The 19,133-nt window shown below is 38.2% G+C and overlaps 2 protein-coding genes across 4 annotated transcripts in view; one reads left to right on the forward strand and one right to left on the reverse strand.

Annotated features, from left to right (window-relative positions):
- palld (palladin, cytoskeletal associated protein) overlaps positions 1–3,897 on the reverse strand; it is a 68,346-nt gene extending 64,449 nt beyond the window's left edge. For all 3 annotated transcript variants that reach the window (XM_084920655.1, XM_084920656.1, XM_084920654.1), the window contains exons 1-2: positions 3,750–3,897; positions 704–1,696 (exon numbers count right to left, since the gene is read on the reverse strand). In XM_084920655.1, coding sequence (XP_084776781.1) covers positions 704–1,695 — 992 coding nt within the window. In that variant the 5' untranslated portion in view covers position 1,696; positions 3,750–3,897. The remainder of the gene's footprint in view (positions 1–703; positions 1,697–3,749) is intronic.
- A 3,627-nt stretch (positions 3,898–7,524) lies between these two features.
- anapc4 (anaphase promoting complex subunit 4) lies at positions 7,525–18,881 on the forward strand. Its single transcript, XM_084922263.1, has 27 exons — positions 7,525–7,792; positions 9,202–9,317; positions 9,412–9,517; positions 9,598–9,730; positions 9,817–9,891; positions 9,979–10,005; positions 10,101–10,145; positions 10,235–10,319; positions 11,368–11,475; positions 11,569–11,804; positions 11,962–12,004; positions 14,656–14,732; positions 14,821–14,921; positions 15,008–15,059; positions 15,150–15,205; positions 15,329–15,375; positions 15,611–15,667; positions 15,747–15,803; positions 15,927–16,020; positions 16,149–16,246; positions 16,351–16,412; positions 16,495–16,533; positions 16,635–16,736; positions 16,814–16,891; positions 17,013–17,180; positions 18,169–18,292; positions 18,494–18,881. The coding sequence occupies exons 2-27, from the start codon at positions 9,210–9,212 to the stop codon at positions 18,737–18,739; spliced, it is 2,424 nt and encodes an 807-aa protein (XP_084778389.1). The 5' UTR covers positions 7,525–7,792; positions 9,202–9,209; the 3' UTR covers positions 18,740–18,881.
- Positions 18,882–19,133: the final 252 nt, after the last annotated feature.

Genomic DNA, 19,133 nt, shown 5'->3' on the forward strand with positions numbered 1-19,133 from the left:
AAGCTAAAGCGTGTGGGGGGGGGGGGGGGGGGGGGATTAGTTTTGAGAATATTAGAAGATATACTGAGATAACAATTTTTTAATCCCGTTAATTGTTTTGGCATCAGCCCCAAAAATCCAGTATCAGTCAGTTTGCTATATAATTATATAGTACAGCAAATTAAACCAAGAAAACATGATGTTTGTGTAAGTGACCACATAAGTACCAAGGCAGTACACAGACTTCATACAACAGTTTTTACAAGGTAACAACTCGAGGTTATAAAATATCCAGAAAAACAAACCAGCTTTAATTCTGCTGGGTTTTCTACAGCTAAGGACAACTTCTAGTTTCTTTAGTCTCACCAGCCAACTTTAAAGGAATAGACTTAAAATACAAATTATTGTCAACCACAAGCAACTAAAAAAGAAGACAGTTCTTTTGAATCCTTGTCCTTATTCAGAAGTGCCTCAGTCCTTATTCAGTTAATGGGTAGTCAATACAACTAAAATCTACTTTTAAAAAGAGAGCTGCCTTAATAAATCTTAGTCTAATAGACACAAGTGGATCTTTTTTTCATGGCACTAAACTTGAAAATCTATGAATTAAAGATCTCCATAAAATTAGGGAACCAAATACAATAATTATATTCTATAATAACAGATAGCAGGTACCCTTCATATGCAACCTGCACAATAAAATCCGGCTGACATCCAAACCTACCTGACCAACGGCAGGGGATTTCCTCTGACTCTGCACTCCAGACGAATGGGCCTCCCTTCTGCCACCTCCTGACTCTTCAGCTTCTGAAGAAAGCGAGGAGGTGACAGGGGTCCGTATACTGTTGGAGCTTCAGCGTTTTGGTACCTTGAAGAAGCTGCCACTCCTGCTGGGACACCAGGCTGAGTGCCCGTGTCTGATTGGCTGTACTGTGCTTCCTCTTGTTGCCCAGGAGATAAAGAAGGACCAGAGGCTGATCCCTGAGGGACCGGCCGCTGGCTTCTTGGAGTCAGATAACCACTATCAGGAGAGGAGGAATCCTCCTCCATCCTTGCCTCTGAATGAGCAGGACCTTTAAAGATGGATGAGAGCTCCTCGATAAATGTGGCAGCTCTGCTGCAGAACTCCGTGGCTGAAGCCACTCGATCATTCAGCTCCAGGCTTTCATGAACCAGCCTGGGTTTATCCTGCTTATATACTGGTTGGATCGGTTTGTGACGTACAGCCTTCTCAACACAGGATGGAGCCTCACTGGACACATGTACAGGCTTACTGAGGGGGGCATTCTGGCTGGAGGAAACATTAACTGCTGCATTATCATCTGGGTTGGGGAATTTGGTCTGATGCTGCAGGTTTGGGCTTGAAGTGAGGTTTTCACTAGTTTGTGAGGACACAGAAAGGGAGGGGACAGATTGGAGAGCCTGCTCCACTTCTGTTGGATTAGAGGGACCTGGATCTTCAGATTCGCATGTATCATTAAAGGCCTCCCGGGCCAGGTCCAGGCTACGATTAATCTCTTCAGCACTTAAGAAGGCGGTAAGATCCGGAAAGTCTCCATCTCCAGAATCCAGTTCTGTCACTGAGTCCAGGTAGAGTTCTCCATCAGAGGATGCCTCAGAAAATATGCCCCCATCACCCTCCAAAGTCGCGCCTGGTGGCGGGTCCTTTAGCAGCAGTGAGATGGGGAGTGGCTGATTCCAACTCCCGTCCTGCATCCTGAAATACACAGCAAATGTCATAACCAGCCATTTATACATGTTTACACAGCAGACAGTGCAGTTTGTAATCATCTGTAAAAAAAAAAGAAAAAAAAAGAAAAAGGAAATGACAAGCTCACAGAAGAGAAGACAGCTTAGAAAATAGACTTTACTATGCTGTATCATTTGCTCACACAGACATAGCAGGCAGCATGAGTCAAGCTGGTGTTGTTTGGACACAGTTGGTGGGTATTAGCAAAGGCCTTTACTGAAGTCATAGTGAGCATGACTGGCATTTTTCACTCACCCCGCTCCTGTCAGGACTTTTTATCCTGGGCCCCTGTTCTGTGTTATACTTTCCTCACACATGTTCCTTTGCCCCTCCACACAAACTGCGATTGTCTTACATCCGTTAGGGCTGAAATACCTTTTATATTTGTTTTAAAACTTGTTCATATAATAGATATAAATACTAATATGAATATGCTTTTTATAAACACCAAGAGCTCATAAACCAGAAAAATGTCTGCCCTTCTAAAAGAAAAGGTGAATTTAAAAATAATTTTTGTGGATACACTGATTCTTTCGACATTGATGTAAACATTGTTTGGGAGTTTAAGTAACAGTAGCATCAGTCAAATGATGGTATGCCAAAGAGCGAACAATAACATCCATGCATTTCCTGCTTATCCAAGGGTTGTGGGAATATTGGAGCCTATCCCAGCTGTCATGGGGTGAGAGTTGACAAATTCGTAAAATTGAGAGCTCATTCATATCCACGTCTATGACCAATTTAGAACCACCAATTAACCTGATAAGCATATTTTTGCAATGTAAAAGGAAACCTAAAAATATGCACAGGTGCAGGTATGATATGCAAACTCCACAATGAAAGGCCGCAAAGTTCCATTAAGTTCAAACCATCACCCTTCTTACTGTGAGGTGACATTTCTACACATGCCACTACCGTATTGCCATCATATGCTAAAACTACGAATGGATTAATGAAGGTGTTGATGTTAAAAATCTAATTTGCTAGAATGTCAGTTAAACAGAATTGTAGAGCATTTTTATCTACTGACCCTCACCCCATCCCATATTATGATGATTTTTGGAATAGAAAAAGAAAAACAAAGGCTATCACATGAGACTATGTGATAGCCTTTGTAACTTTAGCTTCCTATTATGCTTGTAAGAAGGTAAAATGCATACAAATGACTGTAAATACAGTCTATTTGTCGCCAGTCTACTCCAACTTCTCCATATTGTGCCAGAACACATGATTTTTTCATATGACGCTTCTTTACATGTGAGTTTGCTCTAGTCAAAACTGGAGCTTACTGGCGTCTATTCATGTGAATGGACAATGGATCACTTTCACATGTAGTTTAAAAGAGGAGTGTTGCTTCAGCTCTGATCTCTATGGTGACATCAAACCTAGATGTATGTATGCATATTGTAAAACTGTTGATGTAGTTACATATAAGACGCTGTGTAACACTCAGTGCCTCATGGCGTCCTGAAGACCAGCTGTTGTTATTTTTAATCCCCTGGGCTATGTTTCACAGCAACACTGCAACCCCACACACCCCAAGCACGGGGGAGAGGTTGCTACCTTTAAACACACACAGGTATAGCTGCACTTGCACAAAATACACTTATGGCAAAGGACTAAACCTGGACAGTGTCCCAAAGGCAACAACAGCAGCAGCGCAGTGATAATTAAATATGAATAAACACTGGGTTTGGCTGACAAATGTTAATGACTGCCATTGCTGCCCAAGTTACTGCTACCTCCTTATCTTTTCTAGAGTTCATGTTTTACATTATTTTACAATCTCACAATGGTATAAATAACAGAACAAATTCTTCAGAGTGAGAGGGACTCAAAATGCTCCTAAAAACATGTCAGAGGGGATACTGTATACATGATGCTTGAATCTGACTGAGAGACTATATTTAAAAACAGCTGTACTGTTACTGTCACTGTCAGATTAAATGATTTCAGTCACACACTTGATAAACAATAAAGAAACATAAACATAAAGCACCGAAAACAGAAGAAACCATACCTTCGGGTGTTCTGTTCGTCCTCTGTTTGCTCTCTCCTGGTTTTGTGGGTCCAGGTTTGTCTTGTTTAAGTAAGAATGAGTCGAAAAAGAAGCTTCTCTTTCCAGAAGAGCAGCCTTATTGGTCAGGCAGGCAGCAGGATCTCTCGGGTTCAGGGTCCAATAGCGTACTGCCTCTGCAGTGGCCTGCTGTCCCATCTGTCCCGGTCCCTAACTGCTCACTGTGTGGGGCTATATTTGGCCCCTGGCTCAGGTTTCACAGCCAGAATACTGGCACGAAGAGATAGTGTTGAGGTAGTCCAGGGGAACAGGAGGCGGCGGTGACATTTTTATACTGAACCAGTATTTGTTAATTAAAAACTGTAAAGCCATGCTGTTATAATATTTCAGATTGCACACCTGCAGTGTACTCCTATAAGCCCTTACCAGTAGGTTTACAACACCAACTAATCTGTGTAGTCAAGATAAATAATATGCATCCTGCAGAGTATGTCATTCTCTATCTAGTAGAGCCATCTGACACTAAAGTGACTTGTTAGTGTTGCCTCTATGCCCAACTGAGCTGACCCACTGACCCCAGACCCTCCGCTAGCTGGTTTGCCTAGAGGCATGGCATCCTACAATGGTCCTGGGATCAACACTTGGGTTGAGCTCAGGGTTCAGCTTCAGTTTAGTCAAGGTCAGTACTGTAGACATAGCAGTAAAGGTCTAAATGCAAGTGATTGCTCCAACATTCATAATTTAATTCCTTACATTTTAAGGGCATCAGAGAAAGATGGCAACTGTTTGTCACAGGGCTGATAGCCTCTACGGTAATGCCACCATACATTTGACACAAGATACTGTGTCAAATGCTACAGCAGATGTTGTTGCTTTTGATATATAGATATATATATATTGTTCAAAAGCAGGATGCACAGAAATATAAAACAGGAAACAATTGCGACCAACTACCTGCGTCAAAAAAAGGAAACAATATGAAATAAAGAGCAGCAACATTCTTACTCCTAATTTGATTAAACAAAAGAAAAACACTGAGTGGTGTTTGTGGAGTGCATCTAATTGCGTGTTTACACCTAGCCAAACCACTGGCACTAATCATTACTTCAAAAACACAATTAACTTCACCTAGTATCTGCTTGCAACCTTGCAAGGTCCTGTAGCACACTATTAACCTGCGCCCATGCATATGGGTAGTAATAGTAAAATTGCAGTTATTAATTTATTATGTCTAGTGATAATTTTGTGCTTTACTGTAATGGTACACAAAGGCACCTTTTAAAAATGTATTCAATTACGTATAGGAAATACGCTATTTATATCCTGGTTCATTCACCAGCTGCTTTGGATGTTATCAGTACATTCAAAGGACTTTAACAGTAATCAGCTCCACAGATATTAGCCAGTACACTTGGAAATGAACATGGGCATTTGTATAGTGCTTTTCTCAAAAACGCAAGGCTCTATTTATCTCATACACAAACCCACTCTTACTGTGTATGTGAGTGTAGAGTATAGATATGTGGAGATCCATAATTAGCCCTAAAAGGTATATATGTGTCAACTGTGCCTTTAGAGAGACAAAAATGGAAAGGCCAGTACAGTGGGGTAGAAAGACGCAGACAGTGAAGGACCATGCAGCCTCACTTGATCTATTTATGGGCCACTATCACATTTTGTGCTCTCAGAGCTATTCTGGTTCTTCATCAATCCACTGATTACAGTCAAGAGTAGGCGATAAGTCTGGAAGGAATTTCCTCTGTAATAACTATCTAGTCTGCACGCACAGACACACCAGCTAATGAGTAATCTTACATTCAACTTGCTTGTCATCCTACCCCACTTAGCAATAACTTTGTAAGGTATCATTTAAAAATAACCACATTATTTAGCAATGACTTCTATGCATTACAGTTTGTGGTCTACTGTATGTAAGAATAGCCATGGAACATTTACAGGAATCCTTTATAGGCTACCATGTGTGCAAAAGGTCTTCCATCATAAATTATATTTACAGTGTTTTGGTTATAGGTATATGGACAGACATAGACATCATTTGCTAATGCTTAGAAATATCAACACATCTATGTATAATTATGTAATGTCTAATTTTGTATAACATTAAGCCACTGGGGTAAGATTAATTTTTAAAGGGCTTCTAACAGCTAAAAACAACTTACAAAAGTACCTGTCTAATACAAAACAGCAATCCAGGAACACACAAGGAGTTTGAAAGCACACAGGGCCAAACAGGGACAGACAGACTGACAAGACAATAGGGGGCTCACTCAACACATGTAAAACTAATGAGGTCAAGGCAGACAATCAAAGAAAACAAAAACCTTGGTTGGCTGGAATGTCAGAAAAAAGGTAGGGAAGAAAACTAAGACTACGACAAAACAGATGGAGACAAAGACAAGGAAGTACATGAGACACTAGGAATAAAAGAAAGGATATTAAAAAACTCAGGGGCCAAAACTCAAACATGTGAAAGGTAACCAGAACTACTACACACATGAATCCAAAAGATTAATGCAACAGAGAATTAAAAGGTTGTTCTTTTGACACAAAATAATGAAAATGTTTCCCATAAGTAAACCAGGTATACACCCAGGAGGTCAAAAGCACCTGAGTTATTTATTACAGCTGAAGTGTTTGTACTGTTTCTACTGCTGCACAAAAACAGACATGTTAAAACGTGCATAAATGAATGTGCACAACACAAAACAGTTTCTTTGCAATGGATTCCTGAAGATTAAGAATGGCTAAAACTCTTCAGTGTCAATTTAAAATGGCTTTGCACATCTGTCTGCTTTTTTAAGTGCTGAAAACTGTTTGCTTCAGTCTTCAGTTGTTTTTAGACTCATTAAATTCAATCATTAAACAATACAGACATAAAATTTACAAGTCTCTGCTTTTTTTAGTTGGTGTATAACAATACAGAAAGAGCCATGTGTTGCATATAACAATGACAATGACAATTGTATTTATATAGCACATTTCATTACATGAAAAGTCGACATGCTTAAAATAAATATTAATAACTATGTAGGTTTAAAGTGCCCTAGGGCAGTGAAAACAGCAAGGCAGAACAAAACAAAATGTAAAAAAAAAATGTAAAAAACAAACAAACTTATAAATTGTAGGACTGTGTGAATAGAAAGGTTTTTCCTGTGTTTTTGAATGTGCATACAAATGTAATTGGTCTCAAATCAGCAGGTAGCTTGTTCCAAAGAATAGGGCCACAGTAACTGGACCTACCTTCAGCATACTTATTTCTGATTCTAAGAACAGTTAAAAAGTCTAAATCTAATGACCTGAGAGGTAAAAAATTGCATTGCAATAATCTAACCTACCTGATGTGAACACATGGACCAATTTCTCAGACTCAGCTTGTGATGGGAATTTTCTAACCTTAGATATATTTTTAGTTAAGGTAACCTTATTGATGTGATTATCAAAACTGAGATCATTGTCCAAAATTATGCCAAGGTTCCTGACTTGCTCACTGTGTTTCAGAGAAACTGATGACAAATAAGAAGTTTTTGTTTTTGACTTTTGGACAAACAACACGTATTTGTGTTTGTTCTAAAAACATTTGATAAATCCAGCATTCAATGCAATCGATGCAGCTCATTAGTTTGTACAAACATTTTAAATCATCAGAGGAGAGAAATGAGAAGTACAACTTTGTGCCATCTGCACTTTTCCAGTTGTCATTTCAAGTTTCATTAAATTGCGTTTCTCTCTTAGTAAATTTGTCCCTTGTTTTCTGCCGTCGCTCCGCAATGATTGGTTAAAAGAAAAAAATGGCGGCGTCCGCGTAGTTGTAAAAACATCACGAAGTCGCATTAAAATTAAAATTTCGGCGGCGCAAGACAATTCGGAACTCACTGTGGCGTATTATGGTTATCATATTTCCCCGCTTGTAATGTCCTAAATCATAAAAAATATTATCCATGGCCTTCTTTCTGCATTAGCTTGCTAGCAAAACCGCTAGCATAATATCAGTGGAACAGAAAGATCTCATCTGTCAGCTTTAAACGGTAAGTGAAGCTTCAGTTTAGTTTAGATTTAGGTTGTGGATTAGGTTTAGATATTTTTTATTTTTTAATGCCTGGCTGTTTTTAACAGAGATCATAAGAAGTAACCTCATGAGGTTTAGGAACCTGTCAGAAAACTATAAAGAAATCTGATTTTTATCAGTCAGTGAATCTGTTTATCTTAATCACTGCACTATAACAGTGTTGTTTAATATGATCTCCATAATCATATTAGAGGTCCACAGATACAGATTTGTGACAACTTAAAGAAAAGTTCTGAATCTTTTGACCCTGTGTTTAAGGGGATCTTTTTTGGCGTATGAGATCATTTTACGGGCATGGTTTGGCTCCCCTTGCCCTCTTTGGCCTGGGTGTTAAGCATAACTCCCAAGGAACAGTAGTGACCCACTGGATGCCGTTGCAGTGGGTAAAAAAATTGCAGTTATGTCAGAAATTACTGCAGTTTTTCAAAATACTCTGCTTTACCTTTTTTTTTTTTCCTTTAGAAAGTTCAAAGTATTTTTAGATTTAGTTTCAGTTTTTTTCATAAAGACATTCAATTTTAAATTCAATTCAGTTTTAATTATATAGCACCAAATCACAACAGCAGTTGCCTCAAGGTACTTTGATATGACACCCCAGTACAGGGGCCAGTTCAGTATTCAACTGAAAGTGGCGTGAGTGTTGTGTAGTGGTTACCACATTTACCTTATTTTAAAGCTCCCTGGTAAGTGAGAGCGTTACATCTGGTGCAAAATCTGCCAAATCAAACTCGTGGATTCATCTTATTTTCAAGGGAGAAAAGGGAGCCACCAAAAGTTAAAAGCTAGTGATGTGAAGAGGCTAATCTCCCCTGCTACCTTTTCTCAAAGACCCCTAACTGTCTGCTCCCCGAAATACCTGTACAAAAACTTTGGGTCACTGCAGAAACTTTTTCTTTGGACAGGTACGATGAGTATGTTATCTGCAGGTTATACGTTTTATTAAATTTTTTAAATAAACTGAGATACCTGACTTTAGTTTTTCCTTCAACAACACTAATAATACAATTAAGTAGCTAAAAAAAATTGAAGCTGTTAATTAATTAGTTTAATGTACTTTTTGCAAATAACTGATTGACAGTAGTGTCTGATTTGTGAATTGTAATAATATTGTTGATCAGTATCACAGTGAAAAATGTATTTGTTTCAAGGGAGGTAATGAACATACTATTTATTTCTGCTGTCCAATAAAGAGTTTGACTTAAGCACAGTAGTGTCATTCTTCAACAAAAGCTCAGCTGATTTTTTGGCTTTGACACAAATAAAAGCAAAACTGTACAGAGAAAACGTTCACGAAACGCTTAACAAAAAGTGTGTTTTTCAAGTATTTTTGAGAGCTGATACCTGTTATTTTTATTAACATTTTTTCAGCCAACAAAATGCCTGCCTTCCGGCAAGTAGGAGAGAAGCAACTTCCTAACCCTGTACTGTGTATGGCATGGTCTCCGAAGAGGGATCTGATTGCTCTGGCCAACACAACTGGAGAGGTAATCTTAAAACAATTATTCTGAAACACAGCTCAGTATTCTGTGTGTGTGTGCTTTTTAATACTTTAAATACTTGGCTTATGTTTTTCCATAGTTGCTGCTTCACCGCTTGGCTGGTTTCCAGCGTGTATGGACCCTACCACCCAGTGAGTATACTGGCAAGGAGATCACAGCGATTGCCTGGAGACCAGATGGCAAAAGTAAGGAGTGACTGTGTGCATCTTTTCTTTTTTTAGTCATGTGTTTGATGGAATCATGATGTAATATATCCTCTCTTCAGTTTTGGCATTCAGTCTTGGAGACACTAAGCAGGTAGTCCTGTGTGATGTTGAGAAAGCAGAGATCCTCCATGTGTTTCCTATGCAAAGTCCTGTAACTTGCATGCACTGGATGGAGGTGATTGAGGAGAGCAGGTATGGATCAATTGAGGCTCAGGAACCAAGCCAATGGTGTGGAGGGTGTGTAGAATAATGAGAGTGATTGTTTTGATGTGTTTCAGTGCCCTCAGCTCTTTTTACAACTCTGAGGATGAATCCAAACTCTTTCTTCCCAAACTACCAACTCTCCCCAAGAGGTAACTGCAATATTAATGGCACATGCAATTGTAAGAAAATAGCTCCTCGGATGAATTATTAATATTTATCCAAACTTTTTTTTCCAGCTATAGTACAACTTCAAAGATCTTCAGGTGGGAAAACATTTTAATGAAATGGAGCTGTTATCTAATGTGTGATTTGATCATTCCTTGTAGCAGCTGAGTCTATTTTTCTATTTCTTTCACAGTGAGGAAAAATCTGATGAGATACTTAAACTCCTGGGGGAAGTCCGGTAAATAATCAGTACATGAACAAACAGTAGTATCTCAAATGCAATGTGCTTTGTAAATGATTTCGCCACCTTATGTTGTTTCCATGCAGGCTGAACATACTTGTTCTGGGAGGAAATGCAAGCTTTGTGGAGCTTTATGCTTATGGCATGTACAGGATTGCCACGCTGGAAGGGGTAAGGCTTTTTTTTTGCTTGTTTGCTTGTAAATCTACTTTACACTGATGACATTTTCATTAAGTGGCTTCCAAGTGAAGGAAGACCAAAGGACGCTTTTCAAAATGCCTTTTTATTTTGAGTTTAATAAGAATGTTATGATATCAGCAATAATCAGGTATTGTGACAGTCCTAAATGATATAGATGTAGAGCTGTTAATGTTTAGTTAAAGCATGCTAATCTGGTAAAAGCTATAAGTACATCAGATGGAGTTTATTTTTTTGTTCATGATCCAGTTCTGATAAAGTGAGCAGGCCTGTGAGTTTTTGATATTCTGCCTTGTCAAAGAAAATCCAGGGTATGAAGAGAAACTGTAGATCTGAAGGACTGTTACACCCCCTAAATGTAAGCGTATGTTATTGCAGCACCAGCAGCTCATATAATGTAAACATCAGCTGTGTGAGAAACGTAACAAAACAGAAAGAAATGTACTATTAAGCCTATATGCAATGTAGAAATTTGGTTTTGCCACATTATTAGCACAAGAGCTCCAAAGTGGTATGGATAGAGGTAAACATCAAATCAAAACCCTGTCTTCCTCACTGGGCAGGTATTATCCACCAGAATTAACAATTTAACATCAGACTTCATGTCAAAAGCAAACTATTTTAGGACCGCTCCCTTTAAGCCAACTTTCTACTGATTAGTGGACACTCATAAACAGACAGTGTGAACTATGCTCACAGCTCAGAACCAGGGCTTTGTGTCTGGGGTGACCATATTTCAGACATTGCCTCTCTTTGACATCATAAAGAGCCACAAATAAAAAGAAGACTGTCTGAAATGGACTATTAAAACCATGCTGACCTTATTGTTTAAAACTTTGGCCTTATTTAGTATGGGCATCTACCATTATCAGTAGCTATGTGACAGAAAATGAGGGAAAGAATCCCTTATGGTCCACTTTAAATGGTGAAATAATAAATCCCGCAAACTACTATCTAAATTGCACAAAAATAATATTGATTAAACTTTTGCTGCTTTTGTTGCCGTAACAACACCCTGCAGGTTTTGGGAACGTGCCGGAACCTGAGTCTGTCCAGTGATCTTAAGTCTCTGTCTGTCATCACAGAAGTCAGATCTGCTGACGACAACCCAGAGATCTGCTATGTTCAGGTGAGACGGATTGTTTGACTTTGCTTTTCCATTTTCTGACATCCTCTGTGCTTTTACCTAAATTTATCTTAAACCTATGTCTTCTTCTTCCAGCTGGACACAGGGTTGTTGTCAGATTGCCTGCCTGAGGTCACCAGGATGGCACGCAAGTTCACCCACATCTCCACCCTACTGCAATACCTGCACCTCTCACTTACCTGCATGTGTGAGGCGTGGGAAGACATCCTCATGCAGATGGATCTTCGACTCACTAAGTTTGTGCAGGAAAAGAACACGAGCACTCAAGTTCAAGATGAGTTTCTGGAGCTTCTACTGTGGGGGCAGTCCAGGTGGGACAGAATTAAGTTTTTTTTCTGCTGTTTGGATTTGCAATGTCTAGAGTGTCCTGTAGATGGTAGCAACACATCTTGAGCTGCTAACTCAGCGTGTTGTTCTGCAGCAGTTTGAGTTAAATCATGCCAGACTGCTCTTTTTTTTTACTTGCAGCCCTGAACTGCAGGCTCTTCTCATGAACCAGCTGACAGTCAAGGTGAGGCTACAGTCCCTTTTCTTCATGGACTCTTCTGCTAATGTGGCAGCACATGAATGTGTCTTTTCCTATATTAGTTTCTACACCTTTCCTATTAGTTAGTAACTTTTTTAGCATTTTAGTAACAAAACTGTGAATGTGTCTCATTATATATATATTAAACGGTCTGAACAACACAAATTTCTGCATTTCAGTTCATATACTGGCGTACATAAGTGATACTGGGTAAACTTTCAGTTTACCTCTGTACCTTGCTCCGTCTCAGCTCCAACAGTCATCAACTACACTCCTTCAAACAGTTGCTTTTTGTCATAATTTTCCCTCTGTGTACTTTGGACATGGAAAACTTTGTTGAAGGAGCCAAACTTAAATACACTTTCAGTTGTGGTCAGAAGTATACATGGGGATGAATGTCATGGTAATTTTTGACTTTTAATGATTTCTTTGCACTGTTCGTTTTCCAGTGAGGAATGATTGGAAAGCATACGTCTTTAATGACTTAAAAAAACAAAAATCGGGTGTAAAAGCTTTAATTTATTTTAGGTTTTCACACAGGGTCAAAATACATACAGACTCATATAGGCACATTCACTTAACTCTTAATAAGTGATGCTGAATATTCTATAATGTATTTTAACTTGAGGTTTATTAACCTCTTCTCAGCTATAACAGGTGAAGCTGTTATAGCTGCAAAGGATGGGCCGATATCATGTTATGCCCTGTAGATATGGCCATATGTATGTCAAGGCAGATGAATTAATACTTTTGGCAGTACAGTATAAATAAAATAAAATTTTATTTATATAGTGCTAAATCACAGCAGCAGTCTTCTTGAGGCGCTTAATATTTCTCTGTATACAATACAGAGAAAACCCCCTATGAGTAAGCACTTGGCAACAGTGGTAAGGAAAAACTCCCGTTTAACAGGAACACTACCTTCCAATTCTTCAGCTTCACCTAAAATCAACAGCTAGATGGTTGCAACTTGGGCAAAGTTGGGTGGTCCAGTAGGACAGTGACCCCAAATACACATCAGAACTGGTTTTGAAATGGATAAAGCAGGCTTCTTCTGAAATGGCCTTCCACAAGCTCTGACCTGTGGAAAATCTGTGGACCTGCCAGGAACCCAACCAATTTAAAACAAACTGAACCAATTCTGCCAAGAAGAGTTAAAAAGAGGGAAGAAAGTCATTATTCTATCAACACCAGTCCCTTTTTTTTTCAATTTTCTTCACCTTTTAATAGTCCTGTGTGTCCTCTTTTTTCTTTATGCACAATTACAGTTCGCATAAATCTATTTTGACCAATAATTTTGAAACTTGTCAGTACAAAGTCTTATGGAATCTTTCCATTTCAGAAATATCCTTTTACAATGGCCAGCCACTCACCAACAACTGGTGTTATCCAGCCTTATCCTTATTGTTTGTGTTACTGGGTTACCAGATTTTCTCATCTGGTCTTGCACAAATTTTCTTTTTGGAGTGAAAAATAAATCTCATCCTCCATTAAAAAAAAACTCTCTCCACTGAGCAGATCTGTAGGTGCTGGCACTTGTTTTACACATATTTAACCAATCTGTTTCCATCATTGTAATATTTGCTTCCATCAGATCTTAATGTATCATAGAATGTGTCTTAAGGGACTGCAAGCTGATTCTTGTTTTTTAAAGTTGTTAAAGATGTATGCCGTGTAATTACTCCACCCTGGAAAAAGAAAAGTTCAGAGAAATCATTAAAGTCCTAAATTACCATGACATTCATGCCCATGATAAGTGTGTGAGTGCAAGCATCCCGGGGAACATATTGTTTTTCTTGAGAAGCCTGGGGTATTTGTGTATTGTATGCTATCTTGTTTATCTGTTGCACTTTAAATGTGTCAATTTTGCATGGCCCCTGCAATGAGAAGTGCCAGGTTACTTCCTGGTTAAGTAAAGATAAATAAACAAATAAACCTAACACACAGACCTACCTAAACTCAGCTTTGCCATACATTTATGGTAAAGACAGTTTAGATTAAACTCTAGTGTTATTTTAGTTTTTTGCATCCAGCTGTTTCTAGAAGTCTTTCTCCTGAGCTTATAACAAAGCTGAAGTGTCACACAGCAGCAGTGTCTATTCAGAAGTGAAAGAATCATGCATTCTTTTACTCATCTGACACAACTCCCATGGCTTAAATAAATAACAAATCATTCCTAACATGGAGACAGGATGTAACAGCAAATAACATTGTGTATATCACTGTCTGAGTCACACTCTAAGCACTATAATAAGCTGCCATGCTGTAGCTCATGTCTAATAAGCAAATTAAGTGTGTATCTGTATAGGCTGTGACATCTGTAATTTTTTATAATAACCTACTACTCCTGACATCATTAGATGTCACTTTGAGTACTCTCACAACTCATAGGATCGGTATGAGTAATGTGTGCCATTCTCTCAGTGCTGTGAAATTATCCAAATCAAGGCTTCAGGTAAATTATGTAAAAAGGGGCTTTTTGTCCAGTTGGCAGAATACCGTCACTTTAACATATTGATGAAGCCAGCAATGTTTTGTCTCCAATGTCTAAAAACGGCTTAAGAAGCATTAAGGTATAGACTTTGTGAGAAGTTGAAAATTATGGGTTTTTTATTTAAAATTAATTTCTATTACAGGGATTGAAGAAGCTTGGACAGTCCATTGAGTCTTCCTATTCCAGCATCCAGAAGCTAGTAATAAGCCACCTGCAGAGGTATTTTGTCTTTTACTTTTCATCGTGGCTGCCCTACCCTCTGACTGGTTGTCATTTTAAATCTGTCGCTCTCTTTTGCTGGCTGCAGTGGCTCAGAGGCTCTGTTGTATCACCTCAGTGAGGTGAAAGGAATGGCCCTGTGGAAACAAAAGTTTGAGCCCCTCGGCTTGGATGCAGCAGCTATAGAAGGTGCATTTCAGGACATGCACAATGATTTAAAACAGGTTTTTTATGTCAGTAGTCACATGTGTGTATTTTATTTTATTTTATTTTAGGCGCTATCACAGCAGTTGGATCCTTTTCCCTGAAAGCAAATGAACTTCTGCAGTAAGTTCAGGACCGTAATTGAGTAATGTTCATGTTTTTTACAATTAGTGCTTCTGTTTTCAAGTATAATATAACTTTTTTGTCATTTAGGGTGATTGACAAGAGTATGAAAAACTTTAAGGCCTTTTTCCGTTGGCTGTATGTAGGTAAGAAATAAAAAAAGAATTGTTGATCTTGAAACATTTAAAATAATTAATGTGCATGTATGGTCTTATTTATAGATTTGAAATTACTGTTGAAATGCTCACACACTTCTTGCTTTCCCACAGCAATGCTCAGAATGTGTGAGGAGCATGTGCCACCAGAACTCAATAAGGTGAGCTTTATTTTTTTATTTATTAAATGTTTATTAGAAGCAGTTAACAAACCAACAACTAGAAACTGACAAACCGTTCCTCCTGTTCTACGTATGGTAATCTACATCCCAGCAAATGAAATGCACACATTGACATAAGGAAAATAATGTTAGAAATAATGTTATTTTGATTTAAGTGTTCATGGGATTATTTTAACATCCATTATTTATCTAAACATGTTGTTTAACTCCTTAGATGACTCAGAAGGACATTGCCTTTGTTGCTGACTTCTTGTCTGAGCATTTTAGTGAGGTGAGCTCAGCATAATAGCAGAAACATGCTAATAAGTTTAAAGACTTTTTTAACTTTTTAATTTAATGTGGTTTAACAGAATGAGGAACTCTTTGGTCGTAAAGGGAAGTACTTCAACGTAGAACGAGTTGGACAGGTAAATGGTTTTGTAATGTTTATCTTTAGCTGGTCTTTTTTTGTTTATTTGTTTATTTGTTTGTTTTTAATGGAACTCCTGCTTGACTGCATAGTGGTTTGTCTTTCCTAATAACATTTACAGTACCTGAAGGACGAAGATGAGGACCTTGTGTCTCCACCCAACACAAAGGGGAACCAGTGGTTGAAGTTTTTACAGGACAGCACACACCTGAAAGGTGAATTATCACCTTTGTGCGCTTTGGAGTTGGGTTAAATTTTTTGTTTGGCGTGAAACTACTTAAATGTTGATTGTACTCAAAATACCTGTTAGTCACCTGATTAAATGTTTCATTGGTTTATTTAGGGAGCCCTTTGCTGTTTCCTTCATATCCCCAAAAGTCTTTGCACTTTGTCAAGAGGATGATGGAGAATGTGATTGAGGATTGTCTACAGAAACCCGCAGTAAGTTTTCTGTGCTGTAGATTTCTGCAGTCATTCAAAATATAAGGCTGGCTGGCAATTTTGTGTCCTCTCTCCTCTTAATTGTTTTGTTTCTTTGTGTGTAGGAAGTAATTGGAAAGTCGGTAAAACAAGCCATCTTTTTGCCCTTGTACAACGTGCCAGAGAGGTATAATCCTATGTGTAAAATCTGTTGTATTTTAAATATAAGCCACACACTGAGACTAAATTTGTATTTACCTGTTTTTTAGCTCCGAAAACACTCCTCGGCTTTTTGAACTTCCATCTTTGTATGTAAAACACAAACATCCTGCAGTTTTTTGTTTTATTTTTTTTATCTGTAAAAGCAAGATGGGGTTTTAATTAATGTTATTCATTTGTCAACCTATAGGTGGAATGACAAAAAGGCCAAAATGCATTATGTTGTGTTTTGCATGCCAGAGATTTCACCCCACAAACTCTACCTGTTACGCAGAGGAACTGACCCAAACAGGTACATTTCTGTAATTCAGTAAGTACTTTTTAGATATTTGCTTTTCATTTCTAACCTCATTTGTTTTATTTTTGCAGACCTATCCCAAACAGTGTCATGTCGATTAATCTCACCCATCACCTTGACAGTGGGGATGATGGAAATGCTGCAGACCAGTGAGTCACGTTTATGTTGTTACTGTATTAACAGATATAAACGCAAAGAAATGTCTCACCTGGAGAGAGGTGTTTATGCAAGGCCAAAAGATTTTAAAGTGTGTTTTGGTTTTTTTGTCAGGTCTCATTATTTTTACAGCTACCTGGATGCTCGTTTTTATGACGATGAAATGCTAACTGTGGTCTTACAAGGATCTGAAGAGCTCAACGCCAGGCGTGTCCTTGCTCAAATTCCAATTTCTTCCAGCTTAAGCTGTGAGACAGAATTCAACTGGGAGCCAAACCTGAGGTTTGTGTTTACGAAATTTTTTGATTTATCTTCATTTAATAATTATAAATCTTTTTCTGACATTTAAAAAAAAAAAAATACAGATACACAGGTACATGACACATACATCATCAACGCAAACACTCTAGGAACACCAGCGAGTCCCATCCAGGTGCAGTCTGTAGGTTGATTACCTTTTCTTGCATCCTAAATTAGAACTTAAATGGCCTACCTCAAATATAAAAGACCCCACTTTTATTTGAAGTAAGGAAAAAGTGGATTTGTAATTTTGTTACTGTTTACTCTACAAAAGTAGTGCCAACATTCCTTTTTGAACATTGTCTGGACATCCTTCCATTGTTTTACTTTTATTAAATCATTTTTTAAATTACATAATTTCACTCACCAAAACTGAAGCACTGAACAAACTTCTTGGTCTATAGCACATAACAAGCCACGATATTATTAAGATAACCCATGAAAATGCTCTAAAAATTACCAACAAGTACACACATAGTGAAGCGGTCCAGTTTCATGACCAACAAAGCAGAGCTGAGGCATGTGAGACACTGATCAGCTCCTGCTGTTTTTTTGTCAGGACAGTTGTCGAAGTTGCCGTACATGTAACGCCACGAATCTATGAATGACTCATAAACAAAAATTCTCCCCACGCCCCGAAAATTGTCCAGTGCTCATAGTTTGATAATCTTGATAATCACATTGCTCTCAAACCATAACTAGTTTTTGCCAATGACATAGCATTGCTGGTAGTCACAACCATGTTTGTTGTGTTTATCTAATTAAACCACCAATTTTAAGGTGCTGAACCTCAAAAGTGTATACATATATTATATCACTTATAAACTACTCGCATATTCACAGATTATTAAGTACTATTTTATTAAATCTTTTGGAAGTACTTAAATGTAAATGTAGTTGGTTTATGACATGTTGTAAAGCTAAAACTTTAACTTTAAAGTGCACATCTAACCTTGGCATATATTTACAGGCTGGACCAACAGAGCAGTTCCATCCCGTCCCAAGGCCTGGTGTTGGGTAATCAGTGGCGTGAACTGGAAAACATGAAAGCCCAGTTTGTAGCTGTTAATGGAATCCGCAAAGTGGCCTGTGTGGTAAGAATTCACATTATATTTAGTTTATGTGGATTTTGTTTCACGATATCATGAGTCATCTTCACTGCTGTGTTTTTCAGTGATCAGTCTAATGTCGTTTAAGCCATTTTCAGTCTTCTCATGTTTCTCCGGCAGTGGGGGAATTCCAGTGAATGAATATTGTGGACTGTGGCCAAACATTTACTTTTTCTTTCCCGGCAGCTAAGTACCAATCTGAGGCACATACGTGTTTTTGAGATGGATGTGGAAGATGAGGATGAGGAGGGAGCTGACTCACAAAATGCCAGTGCTGATCAGGAAGGACTGGAAGCTACCATGAGCAGCCAGGGACAAGGAGAGGAGGAGAATTTGGAGGCTGAAGGTGGGGCTGGAGAGCAGGAAGAGGGAGAAGGTGTTTTTCAAAAATCTGAGGAGCACCTGGAATCAGAAGAGGCCCTGGATAGCTGAGAAGTTATCTCCAATAAATTAATCTACAGCTTTCTTTTTTTTGTTACTTACGTTTTGCTGTTATTGTTGTAGTTTTTCACAGCATTTGTAAAAAAATAAATAAATAAATGAAGATGTAAAAATAAAGCTACATTCTCATGTTTGTTTTATCTTGACTAGTATTTTTTAATGGGGTCCCACAGGAAGGGACCCACGGCGAGCATTATTTAAAAATATTTGGATCCTTTTTTTACATAAAGTTCTCAATTATACCTTAATAATAATACTATAAAAGTTTTGTCATCAGATTATCAGAAGATGAAGGCTAGTATTTCATTTTACACTGCTATGTAAAACAATCCCTTGTAAGACCTTGTAATTTTTTGATTTTTAGTAATTTACAAATTCAGCAAAA

The sequence above is a fragment of the Perissodus microlepis genome, chromosome 23 (assembly GCF_051167445.1).
Source record: "Perissodus microlepis isolate ML-2025 ecotype Zambia chromosome 23, ASM5116744v1, whole genome shotgun sequence".
In the NCBI taxonomy this organism is placed as follows: domain Eukaryota; kingdom Metazoa; phylum Chordata; class Actinopteri; order Cichliformes; family Cichlidae; genus Perissodus; species Perissodus microlepis.